General features: G+C 35.0%; 1 protein-coding gene across 5 annotated transcripts; it reads left to right on the top strand.

Annotated features, from left to right (window-relative positions):
* Positions 1-1,686: 1,686 nt before the first annotated feature.
* On the top strand, positions 1,687-8,575 carry LOC111408972 (probable protein phosphatase 2C 60). Of its 5 annotated transcripts, none has more exons than XM_023038845.1 (6): positions 1,687-2,074; positions 2,480-2,899; positions 3,052-3,419; positions 6,868-7,104; positions 7,311-7,572; positions 8,014-8,575. In XM_023038845.1, exons 2-5 carry the CDS (start codon positions 2,581-2,583, stop codon positions 7,566-7,568), a joined length of 1,182 nt encoding a protein of 393 aa, XP_022894613.1. In that variant the 5' UTR covers positions 1,687-2,074; positions 2,480-2,580; the 3' UTR covers positions 7,569-7,572; positions 8,014-8,575. The 5 variants fall into 5 exon arrangements, with proteins under 5 accessions (XP_022894613.1, XP_022894617.1, XP_022894616.1 ...); XM_023038849.1 differs by lacking the exon at positions 8,014-8,575 and having other exon boundaries at positions 1,687-1,906; positions 2,003-2,032; positions 7,311-7,928; XM_023038846.1 differs by lacking the exon at positions 8,014-8,575 and having other exon boundaries at positions 1,688-1,906; positions 2,003-2,074; positions 7,311-7,928.
* Positions 8,576-13,108: the final 4,533 nt, after the last annotated feature.

The following is a 13,108-nucleotide window of genomic DNA, read 5'->3' as shown; positions in this document are numbered from 1 at the left end:
TTGAAAACATTTATTAAATTTTGAGTATTTTGTAAATAGTATAATTCGATTCCATGTCATTAGTGGAGCAAATTAGAATAGTTCTGATTCTACTTCGATTTTACAAATGCAATTTTTTAAGAATAGAAAACAAATTCACGTTAAACTTAATAATCAAGTTGATATTTAGTCCCCTTTTGACTACTTTTTTCGATATAATAAGCTGGTCGAATTTTATTTTTTAACAATGGGGACTTTATTTGAATTTCTAAAAATGCCTAGAAATTTTCTTAAGGATACGTTTGAATACAGAAAGTCAAAATCGTAATTACAACAAAATACTTACTTTTTCCTATCTTTAATGGAGTTCATCTTTCCTTTAATCATTACTTTAGATTAATAACATTATTAATTTTTTCCTTACAGCTTTTACTAAAGCCAAAACAGAAAGAAAATCTACCCAATGCTTCAATTTTCTTTGATCTTCACATTAATGATTAGGCAGGGCTGAGTGGAAAAAACATTTCAAAAAATGGACTGTCAAAGAAAATTAAAAAAGTGTCAATAGGTTCCAATCCGGCCGGGCATTCGATTCTGGAACCAAAATTCGAGAATCGATGGCAAAACCTTTTTTTTTTTTTTTTGTTATGATCTAGTTCAAAGGGGAAAGTTCCAATTTAATTCCATTTAAATTGTCCATCTTTACGATAACAATTCAATCCTACACCAATTTGAAGATCCGATATTTTATTACAACATTTAACAGAGGAAATTTAAATTAAAAAATGAAAAAATCCAATAACCATTTTAAAACAAAATAAAGTTGGATAAGTAGATAACTAATAATCAATTGTGTTCTCACAGTAATCGAAAATTGGGAGGCCATCATTTTCTTGTATTGAAGTTGGAATAGTGCCTAGGTTGCTGGGTGGGCACAAATCACCTGTCAAAACACAAGAATTACATTAATATTAGGGGAATTATAAAAAATGCCACTTTTTTTTTTATAATGCACAAAAAATTTGCATTTGGACCTAATTTTATTAAAAAATGTTACTTTTTTTTGTGGAAATGTTCAACTTACCCTTCATGTCCCCTTTTTAGGAGCATTTAATGTTAGTTTTCCAATCCAATTAATGTTATGATTATGATTAGTTAAATTCATATATTATAATCATTGGATAAATTTTGGGTCGAAATAGGAAAAAAAAAAAGAAAAAAGGGTAAAGGCGGTTGCCGCCGCCAACGAGGAGCGCGACGCTCGCCGCTACTCTAGACAGAGGCGACGGCGCTTGCTGGACAGCGGCGCTCGCACTAGCAGCCTCTGCTCTAGGTAGCGGCGAGCGTCTTTGCTGAATTGCAACAGCAGCAGCGAGCGCCGGCCATTGCCAATGCGGTAAAAGAAAAAAAAATTTGGGTCCAAGTTTTTAGCAAATTTGGGTAATTGGAGATCAGGGTCTGTTGTGCAAATTCAAAATTTGCATACATCTGATTGAAAATTAATATATAAGGTATTTAAATAATTCAAAAGGTAAAAAATGTTCTAAATTGACATTTTTGATAAAAAATTTAAAATGTGACATTTTTGATAATGTACAACCAAATTTTGGACCAATGAAATTTCCTCTTAATTTTTGATGGAAAAAGAATCCACGTTCCAGTGCTGTTGATTTCACCTACAGAATTTGTTTACCGCAATAAGGAACATTGTAATTGTAGAGAGAGAGAGAGTCAACAAAGGGTTTTTTCGGAGCTACATTAGAAAAGTAACTATCTTGCCATCGTCATCCTCGTCATCACCATCATCTTCCCCCCCTCTCTCTTCATTTTTCATCAATCAAGAAATAGAGAGAGAAAGACAGGAAAAAGTGAATAGAAATCCACAAAAGAACAGTGTTTATTTGTGCATGTCATAGTGTATTTATAGGTACATATTTTTGTATTTCTATGTATAAGATGGTGATTTGGTGGATCCGTAGATCTAACTCTTTTGACAACACATGGGTTGCAACGTTTCTTTCAGATCTCAGTCTTCGTCATTTGGTATGATTCAGTAAGTGACCAAAAACTGATCACAACAAGGCCTAAACGTATTGTGAGTATCTCCTTCAATTTCTACTGGAAAATCGAGTGAGGCCGTTTTATCTTTTTGTGGGTTTTTTATTTTTATTTATTTAGTGTGTATTCTTCGTGTTGAAGAAGAAAGACTTGTTATATTGTAGATTCTAATGGGCGGATTCCACTCTTGCCCTTTTACACTTCATCAGTTTTTCCCGTTTTCTACGAATGTTAAAATTTTGGGACATGGGTCGTTGTTGTTTTCCTTCTTTATGTACAACTAAGGCTAGGTTTTGAACTTCAGACCTGTTTTTCTAATTGCTGGTGTGAACTCTGCAATAAAGCTATCATTTTTAGTTGTTTTTATGAGCTTGTGATCTGTATTGTATTGTGCTTAATTTTAACATTTTACAGTTTTTTCTTCTTCCTTTTTTATTTGTAGGAAAGACTGGTGATTGGGGACTTGGAGGGTTTTAGCAAGAGTGCTGTTTGCATCCGTTTTGGATGTTCAGGAATAGGTGGTATATAGGGGTGAGATGAGGGATGTTATCAAGATTGATAAATTTTCTGCAGAAATGCTGGTGGTGTTCATCGGACCATCATGCGCACTCTGGTTCTGATACAACTGGCTGGCAAGATGGTTTACTTTGGTATAAAGATTCTGGGCAGCACTTAACTGGTGACTTCTCCATGGCTGTTGTGCAAGCCAACAATTTGCTTGAAGATCAAAGTCAGATTGAATCAGGTTCCCTGAGCTTGCTTGATTCTGGCCCATATGGGACATTTGTGGGAGTATATGATGGTCATGGCGGGCCTGAGACATCACGCTACATCAACGATAATCTCTTTCAGAACTTGAAGAGTAGGTGAACAGCATTTATAAATTAGTGGAAGAAGACTTTTAGGGATGTTAATAGTTTTTTATTGATTTCTTGGCTTTTGTCTCTATTATGAAAACTACTATTTCCAGAATGCTGTTTCATAAATAATTCAGCTAAAACTGGTTTGTTGCAGGGTTCACTGCTGAGGATAACTCCATGTCAATGGATGTAATTCGGAAAGCATTTCAGGAAACAGAAGAGGGGTTTATATCGGTGGTTGCTAAAGAATGGCTGAAGAAACCGCAACTGGCTGCTGTTGGTTCCTGTTGCCTGGTGGGTGTGATTTGTAACGGTATCCTTTACATTGCTAACCTTGGTGATTCCCGAGCAGTGTTGGGAAGAGTTGTCAGAGCAACTGGTGAAGTTCTTGCCATCCAGCTCTCGGCTGAACATAACGCAAGCATAGAGTCAGTCAGACAGGAGTTGAAATCTATGCACCCAGACGACTCACAGATAGTAGTTCTTAAGCATAATGTGTGGCGTGTGAAGGGATTGATACAGGTCAGTTCTTTGCATAGTAGGAATGGGATTCAAGTCTATAGTTGATTATATTTCAATGGATGAGTTGCATACTTCATCTATGATCTTGATTATCCTTGTTTTTATTTGTTGTCGAGACCACAAATTCTAATCCTACTAGATTAAAGCATATATTAGTCGACTGATAAAAAGTTCACTACAATTCTTGTTGCTCTGTATGCAGTCGTTAGTTTCAGCAGTCACCTGAATCCAATAATCCATAAATCCTTAAATTGTTTATTATGCAGTCCTTATATCTTCAATCTAAGTTCCGTTACTTAATTTTGTACTATGCACATTTAGAAGATTCTGTTGTTTAATTTGTACCATGCAATCCTTAAATCTTCAATCTGATGCTGTGGCTTAGAAGTGCATTAATGCCTGTTGAGATTCAACCTGGTTGAGTGGTGAAAATTAAATATGATGAGGCTGCTTCCAGAAGTGTTGTCCTAATTTTATGTTCATCTTGGGGGATGACAGAGATGTGATTAGAATAAAAACTAAAAGAGTGATATAGGGGGTGTTTGATAGGCATTTTTAAGTAAAAATGCATTTTAGAATAGTAAATTGATGTAAAATGTGTGGTTGAGAAATAAGAAAATTTTTTTGATTTACATGTAATATTATTTTAATAAAGAATGTGTGGTTGAAAAGAAGAGAGAGAGAAATGCATTTTGAAAAAAAAAATGGCTACCAAACGGGGCCATAGTTCCTGTTAGATTATTTTTGCAAAATGAGCCTGTCAAATTGAAAGACTTTTCAAGGCAATTAGGCTTTAATGCTGGGAGTAAATGGAGTTCAAGCTATCAAAGTTTAATTAATGTTTATTTTGCCTAGTTTGTTAGGACATAGTATAATATAACTGTATATTGTAAGTCTTTACAAGACAAAGGACGAATGCAGTGACTTTCTATTAGAATCTCCACTCTGAGAATTTGAGTTGGAGATATGGGATTGAGGGGGTGAGTTTTTCTGTATTAATAGAAGAAGATAAACTTCAGCTTGAAGGGCTGTTCACTGATGAAAGATGCAAGCATAGTTGTGAAATCTTGTTCTGGGTATAAGTTACCAAAGCCTGATTACTTCTTATCTTTTTCTACTCACTATTTGGATAAGTCCCCAGACACCACTGATTAAGGTGCTGGGAAGGGTTAAAATGTGATTTTTTTGGCTTTAATCTATAAAAGTAAGGAGAGGAAGACAGCAGAGATCATAGCCAATAAGCCTCGTAGGAAGCATGCATCTCATCACTTCGGAATGTTCTCTTCCCTAGTAAATAGGGTTTTGGATTCTCCATCTCAAAAATGCCATTTGGATGGCCGCTAAATAATTGATGCTGTCTCTTAGCAAAAAAAATCCTTGACCATGATGTTCTTCGCAGAATGGATATGGAGAACTGGAGAATGTCCATGACCATGTAAGTTGGTATTTTTGTGCGCATCATGAATAGGATATATTTTGATGAGAAATGGAAGAAATAAATTATTTTTATATTAAACCATGAGATTCTTTATGTCTCAAAAGGCTCGCTGTTGGATATGGAAGTGCAGGGTGGGGAGAAGGTGACTCTTTGTCCCCTCGTTTTTCCCCCCTCTCTTAGTGATGGAAGCGATTAGTAATTTTTGGATAGGGTGTCTGCTTTAGGGTTCATTAGTGGCTTCAGTGTCAGCATTAGTGGGGAAAATGTAAAAGGATCACTCATTGTTTGCCGATGATAGTGTGTGAGATCCCGATAATAAGCATGTTGGAGTTTCGACAAAGATTCTCACGTTTTGTGGCCATTTCTTTGATTGTAAGTTTTGAAAAAAATAGTTGGTTCAAAGTGGAGCTATTTTCTAACAGTTGCTGTTAACATTACCTGTGCATTATACAATCTTCCCATGTTTTATGGCTGTGCCCACAATCCCTGTCATAGTTGATAAAAGGATGAAACAGCTAGGAAGTTTTATTTATTTATTTATTATATATATAAGGTAAGAGGATGAGAAATAAATATCCCTGAGTGATCTGAGATAGGTTTAGAAGCCTGTCAGATGTAGATGGTCAGGGATAAGAAATCAAATGCTGTTAGATAGACCTATCTTTGGAACTTGTTGGAGATTTGCTAGGGAGCTGCGTGCTATAAACAACCGTTGTAAGGGATAAGGATGGGTGTAAATGGGTCTGTTTGAACACAGAAACCTTAAATAGGTTGAATCATGGACAGCAACAATGAATACTTTGAGGAGAATATGGATTTTGGAGCGGAAGAGACTAGGTTAAGTTTTTGGAAGCATGGCTGCTGTGCAGATGCTATTTTAAAGTAAAATTTCCACACACTAGGTAGCCAATATTGTTCAGGTGCTTTCTATCAAGAATTGTGATGTAATGAAATATTTAAATGGCCATGCAGAGTTGCAACCTACAAGCTGTGTATCTTTGTTTACAAAAAATATATACTGATGGACAGAATGGTATGGAAAGCTTTTGCTTTAAGGAACCCGACGTGAAGCCATTTTACTCTCTGGACCAAATCTAACATGAATAGCTTTCATATGGAGGAATTGTGGAGAAGTGAAGCACCTGAAAACGTGGTCCTCTGTTTGGACTGTTGCAAAAGAGACATTACCGAGAATTTGAGGTGGAATTGAACTTCGTTATATTGACATTTGATGAGCAAAAGTTCTGGTGAGAATGTGAATCACCTCGATTTTCATTGTGAAGTGGCTGCAAATTTGTGGAAGACTTTTCCCATTTGTTGAAGTTGCAATGGGTTGTGCCTTCAAATGTTCTCCAGCATTTGGTATGTTGGAATGGGGAGGCATTGGGAACAGAATCAGCAGGGGCTGGTTCTTCACCCGTTCACAGAGTTGGGTGGAAACCACTGTTTCTTTCTGTTCTTTTGGAATAAACATCTCATTCCTATTTGCACAGGCTTTTGAAAGTCCTTGTGTAATTGTTGAGACCCTTTGTTTAGCTTGAGTAAAGGCCTTTTTGACCCCAAGATTATTCCATGTTTTTGGACTTATGCAAAAAAAGAAGAATACTGAATATTGTATTTCCTGTTCATTCGAATCTAAATTTTTTCAGTTATAAACACATGGGTCCGGATTTAAGATTACTTAACAAATGACAGATGAATGGAATCTTTTCAATGCATGATGTTTTCTTCACCGTTTTCTATTTCCACGGATCTTCACTTTTACTATTATTTTCAAGAGGACCAAGATTGTCCATTGATTTATTTATTCCATACCTGCATTTTAACAACTCCTTAACACCATCGAATTAAACCACCACCTTTTCGTAGAGTTTTAACATTGTACTTTATTCAGTCAAGGTATATAAATTCATTACAAATGTGAATTTTTATTATTAATAATGTTTTGAATGATGATATTTCATTTTACCTTGAAAATTTCTCTTTTAATTGTCAAAATTCATCTTGCAGGTTTCTCGATCTATTGGTGACGCATATCTTAAGAAGGCCGAATTCAACAGGGAACCTTTATATGCCAAGTTTCGTCTCCATGAACCTATTATAAGGCCCATATTAAGCGCCGAACCATCAATTTCAGTCCTTGAACTTCAACCACATGACAAGTTTCTCATATTTGCTTCTGATGGCCTTTGGGAACACCTCGGCAATCAGGAGGCGGTTGACATAGTACAAAATCAACCCCACCATGTAAGACCTGTGACTCATAAGTTGTAACTAAATAAATAGGTCTATCTACTAAGTTTTGGGAATTTAGATCTCAAATTTACTAGGAACAAGGCTAAGTATGTCACCCCCTTGAAATTGAAAGAAAAATGGGAAAACTTGGAACTTTTTATGCTTCAAATCGATGGCAAGAGTTGAAGAGAGCAATTGAATTTGCTTCTGTCATGCAGGGAAGTGCTAGAAGGCTAGTCAAAGCTGCATTACAGGAAGCAGCAAAGAAAAGAGAAATGAGATATTCTGATTTGAAGAAGATCGATCGTGGGGTCCGGCGGCATTTTCATGATGACATCACAGTGATAGTTGTATTTCTAGACTCTGATCTTGTCAGTCGAGCGAGCTCGTTGAGTCACCCTACTTTATCCATGAGAGGAGGTGGAGTCAATATCCCTGCAAAAACTTTAGCTCCTGCTGCAGCTACATCCACATAAATCGGTACCACTCAAGTTTCCTTGTGCTGTATACTCTGTTGCGTTCTTGTGGGAATTTCATGTGATATCTGGTAAGATGAATGAGAGAAATTAGAGAAGGTGCAGCCCTAATTTATTCTTTCATGTAACAGTGTAGTTTGTTAACTTGAAACCTGTGTTTTATTTAGTTTCTGAGCCAAAAAAGGGATGGAAGAATCAGGTAAAGAGGAGAAGAGTCAAATTTTACTGTAGAGATTCTTTCTTTGAGACCATCTCGTATATTTATGTCCATTTTTCCTTCTTTTCTCCCTGAAATTGTGTGATGTAAATGGTGTAAAACTTAATTTCTGGAAATCGAAATTCCTTTTTATTGCTGTTGTATCGTATCAGAAATTATGGATACTCGGCTCCTGATTGCTCAGATAGGAGGGACTTTCTGTTTTCACGTTTCTTTTTTCTTTTCCAGGTAGCCATTGAAGGCGTGTTTGGTACTCAGTAGTGAATAGGACTTCGACAGTTTTCTTCTCTGTCTTGAGACTATTAAATGCTGTCCTGCCCTTCATATCAAACATGACACAGAGCATATGGTTGGTAACATCGGCCGGAATAAAGTGGAAGCAGTAAATGTTTGCTGCATTTCATTAATTATTGTAGCCTTCTTCGTTACATCCTTTATCTGCTCCGGGCAGATTCAGTCTTCGACGAATTTGGAAGATACTTTCAAAGTAAAAGTAAATTATATAATGTGAACTTTACCCTACTCAAAGACATCCATTTTGGCAAAGTTCATCCAAGCTAAAGCATCAAGAAGTTTGACTACTCTTGCTCTGTTTACTGGATAAAGAAGTATTTATTTTCTTAGTCTTGCTTTCAATAAGCGAGTTCGTGTAAATGTGTAGTTGTAGCAGGGATTTCTGAAAAATGGATTAATTATTGATTCGAAGAGGGTAGTCGAACTAGATATATGTATTTGTAAGGACGGAGCAAGCACGAGTTTCTCCTATTCCATGAATTTAGTCTTCATTTCATCCAAATAAATATTATAATTAAAAAAAAATTCTAACAATATCTTTCATTTTTATTCAATAGTTGAAGACAACTGGGTTTTCCTTATTTGTTTAATGAATAATACTAGGGGTGGGCGCGGGTTGGTTGGGTTCGGATATAAAGAGATTCGAATCGAACCAAAATTTTCGGGTATCTAGTAAATGAAACCGTCGCATCTAAATATAATTATAGAACCGTTCGGGTTCGGTTTCGTTCGATTTGGTTTCGTTCGGTTCTGTATTATAATTAAATTTTTTAACATTTATAACAACATTATATAAATACAACTAATAATACATTCAATGGTTTTGGAATGTCAGAGACTAGTAGACTACCTTATTCAAATGATCGCTATGGTCAAAGTTTCGATCGACGGAGGTCACAGTTTCGATCGGAGATTCGGAGGTGACAGCGTCGGCCGACGATTGTATAGGTTTTGCAATGTTAGCGAGGCTGCGAGAGTCGATACAACGTTATGCACTTTAGTGTAGGTGTTTATGGTTATTTAGTAGATTGGATCTTGTTGGACTAAGAAATGAAACAATAAAATAGATAATTGGGCCAAAAATTAAAAAATTAGAAATGAAACAAATTATTGAGCCAAAAATTTGGATTTAGAAATTGTTAATTGTTAATTTGTTTAAAAAAAATTAAAATTAAAATAATTTGATTTACTCAATATAAAAAAAATTAGAAATATTCGGTTCTTGGTCTAGAATCGAGAACCGAACCGTACCCGTCGGTTCTCAATTCAAATACCCATTCGGGCATTTAATTTGATAAGAACCGTCGGGTTCGGTTAAGTTCGATTCGGGTTTGATTCGGTCAGATCGGTTCGGGAGATTTGCCCAGGCCTTAATAATGCTATTTATAAGTAGTGTTTTCTTAGTTCTGTTCTCCAATGAATTAAAATACATCCCAAATTTATAGAAAATGAGTAAGCACTACTTGGTGGGGATATGCATCGCCATAATACGAATTGAAACCTGCAGTAGATTTCAAAACCAAGTTCTTGCTCTCTTTAAAAACGATATTTGTCCCTCACTGAATGACAAATTCGTTTTCGGGATACAATGAAATCAATGTAATGATTATTGGAAGTGGTGCAATTGATGATGACGAAATCAACGCAAAAGGTGTATTTGTATGGATTTTGTTAAAGGTTAAACCCTAACTTTAAGAGTTCCCCACCATCCCTGCCTTGGAGTATCGTGAGAGAGGTAAATCGCAGGTTATGCCTCCAAGAGTAAAGGGTGGAAGGCTGTTTGTACACTTGCACTTACCCAAGAGCCAAATCCATATTTCAGGATTCGAACCCTTGACGCAGCAGCCTCAAACAAAGTTGGATTTCTCCACCCTCCCCTTTTAACACTTGGAGATGTGCCCTGGGGGCTGTATTGATTTTGTTATTTGTATACTGGGGTGTTCCTTACATTAAGGGGCCTTGGCTCAATGGAAAAATCGCAATTTCTCCTATTGTGAGAGGGTTGTATACCGAGTAAAACCCTATTTATAACTTTGTATATATGAGAGATTCTTTGATTAGCATGGAAAATATTGCTTAGAGAAGAAAATATTTTCTTTGTTTTGAGGAAAATAAAAACCTACTTCTTTCAAAGCAAACGTTTTCCTCCAAAACAATGAAAAAAACTAAGCATATTTTCATGAAAAAATGGCAATCAAACATTCTAAAAGTTGATATTTACATAGCAAAATGTCATTTTTCATAGAAATTTTTTCCAATCAAACACACCAGAGCAGCAAGAACAAGAAAATTGAGGAGAATATGTTTTCTTAAGAAACAATCAACCTATTTATAGATTATAGTAATAATTCCGAGACTTACATCTCTTCACAGGACTCACAACACTTCAATTTTAAACTATGCTCTTGTTTGAGCATCATTCTATAAAAAATGCATTTTTCAATAGTATTTCAATATCATTTCAACCACACACTTTTTAATAAAATAATATTACACGTAAATTCAAAAAAAATTCCTTATTTTTTAAGTACACATTTCCCATCAATACACTATTCAAAAATTCGTTCTTTTTCCCCAAAATAGAGCTCAAAGAAGGGCCATATAACCGAACTAGCACAGAAAGGGGGCCAAAAAGTGGTTAAAACCACGAACAGGTACCTTTTGCGGCCTCGACTAACCAAACTCGGCCAACCATAACAACCCCGCACCTCGACTCAATCCTTTGAACCTTTGTTCTATACATCATCCATGACTCGAATGTGCTCTTTGATACATCGCACAATGTCTAAACGATATTTTAGAAAAACTCTTGAAACAATCCAATCCTTCATTATTTTCAACAACTGACATTTTGAAAAAAATCTCCCCTATATAATCACCAAGTTTACCAATAGATGATGGTGACTTTTGGACTTGAATCTCCATTTAGTATAAATATCTCAAATGATCGCTAAGGTAGCATAGTAGCTAGGCTTTGAACCAATGACCCTATATGGCTAATCGAAGAACTCCACTCACGAACTTAAAAATCATTTAGTGTTAATAAACCAGCATGTGAATATTTCATGTGTTGAATATTTTGGTTTATTCCATGGGTATCTTAAGTAGCTCGCCGAATTATTTTGGAGATGGCACCACCGTCAACAATCATATAGGTAGAATTATCGAGAATACAGAGTAACTAAAGTAATCTATGACAATATATTCATACGAGTGTATTAAAAATTAGTCCTTACGCTTATTGATGTTTCAAGTGTTAGGTCGAGTTTCCATCATTAATGATTAAACATTGACTTCCATCTCACGTTAGATGAATCAAGACATATATTAAGTTTCGACATGTCATAGTTATTACATGTCATCAATCTTATGATAAAGTCACTTCTCAAATCAAGATCAATTGTTTACAGCTAATCTCATCACTTGAATAATCAATTCATTCACTTTCCGTCTTTGAATTATTACCTAGTACTAGACCGAAAGAGAACACCCCCCCGCCGCCCCCAAAATAATAATAAATAAATAAATAAATAATTGTTTGTTACTAAACATGCCGTGACTTCATTGATACGAACCTTATGATGCATTTCTCTGTAAATGCTCAATTTTTTACATGTATGATAATGCATGCTAAACAATATTAAAGAAAAAAATAAATTTAAGTTATGTTTGATACGTAGTATTGGACTTAATTGGACATTAAATTTTTTAATTTTTTCCCTTGATGTCTCATTCAATCCGGTCCGCACTTTTGTGAATTGTCTAATAACTAGTCGCTATCACGTGCGTTGCACGAATTTTGTATTTATCGTATTTTTATTAGTGTATGGATTTTAGTTTTTTGGAAAGTTTTTGAAACAATATCTAAAAATATTTTCATGATATAAGAAAATAATTGCAAATTATTTTTACAATTGCATAGCACTATATTATCTAGAAAAAATATGCTTGTATATTTCATACTTGAATAAGAAATATACAAATTATTTTGCTTGTATTCTTTGATAGTGTTGATACGATTGAATTGAATGTGAAAATTATATTTCCAAATTTTTTGTAATTCAATATTGAAAAATTGAAAAAAAAAAACTCTCCGCATAGTGCGGAGAGAGTTGAACCAAGTGTGGAGTAAAAATAAAAAATAAAAAAAGGTGCGGAGAGAAAAAAACCTCTCCGCACAGTGCAAAGAGAGTTAAACCATGTACAGAGAGTTGGCAAACTCTTCGCACGGTGCGAAAAAAACTCTTCACACAGTGCAAAGAGATGACAAACCAATTCTCCGCACAGTACAAAGAAAAAAACTCTCCGCACAGTGCAAAGAGTTGTTTTCAAATTCCTTAATTACAAGTCAAATTTCAAGATTGTAGATTTTTCGTATATACAACGAAACAGAGTCGAAAAACATGGCTCAAAATTAATTGTATCTTTTTTAAATTCCAGTCACAGCTCAATTTCTGAGCATGCAAATCATATTTACGGTATTGGAAATGAGCTTTCACGTGATTCATACAATGAAACAATATATGAGTTATGCAAAAAAAAGGGGATATTGATAATACCGTAGCATTGCTTTCACAAATGGAGGCTTTAAGGTACACCAAATTCAATATTTTACACTTACTTGATAACAGCTCTTGGATATTAGAAGCGGATACAATTTTCAATGAAATTATACTTTCGGGTTGTAGGGCAGGAATTAAAATGTTCAATGCATTGCTCAAAAGTTGTTTGAGAAATGACCTCTTGGAACTTACAGATAAAGTCTTGAGAATTTTTGTTTTTCTCTTCACACTGTGCGGAGAGATAGTTTGTCATCTCTCCGCACTTTGCAGAGTCTTTTTTTTTTGGCTCATGTGCAAAGAATTTTTTTTTTTGTCTCACGCAGTTTATATATACTAAAATTATTATTATTATTTTTTAATGTTATTGGCATGATACGTGTGTGAAAGAATATTTGTCAATCACCATAAATAAAATTCCTTACAAAATATATAATAAATTTTCTTATTACGCTAATAAAATTACAATA

Source organism: Olea europaea, chromosome 14 (genome assembly GCF_002742605.1).
Source record: "Olea europaea var. sylvestris chromosome 14, O_europaea_v1, whole genome shotgun sequence".
Taxonomy (NCBI): domain Eukaryota; kingdom Viridiplantae; phylum Streptophyta; class Magnoliopsida; order Lamiales; family Oleaceae; genus Olea; species Olea europaea.
Note: the sequence above shows the minus strand (reverse complement) of the source record. Positions and strands in the feature narration are given on the sequence as shown.

Excerpts from the sequence above, each read along its gene's own strand:
- LOC111408972 (XM_023038845.1), top strand. The coding sequence starts at position 2,581 with ATGTTATCAAGATTGATAAATTTTCTGCAGAAATGCTGGTGGTGTTCA. Across the intron at positions 3,420-6,867 it reads GTGTGAAGGGATTGATACAG|GTTTCTCGATCTATTGGTGA; the intron begins GTCAGTTCTTTG and ends TTCATCTTGCAG. Across the intron at positions 7,105-7,310 it reads TACAAAATCAACCCCACCAT|GGAAGTGCTAGAAGGCTAGT; the intron begins GTAAGACCTGTG and ends TCTGTCATGCAG.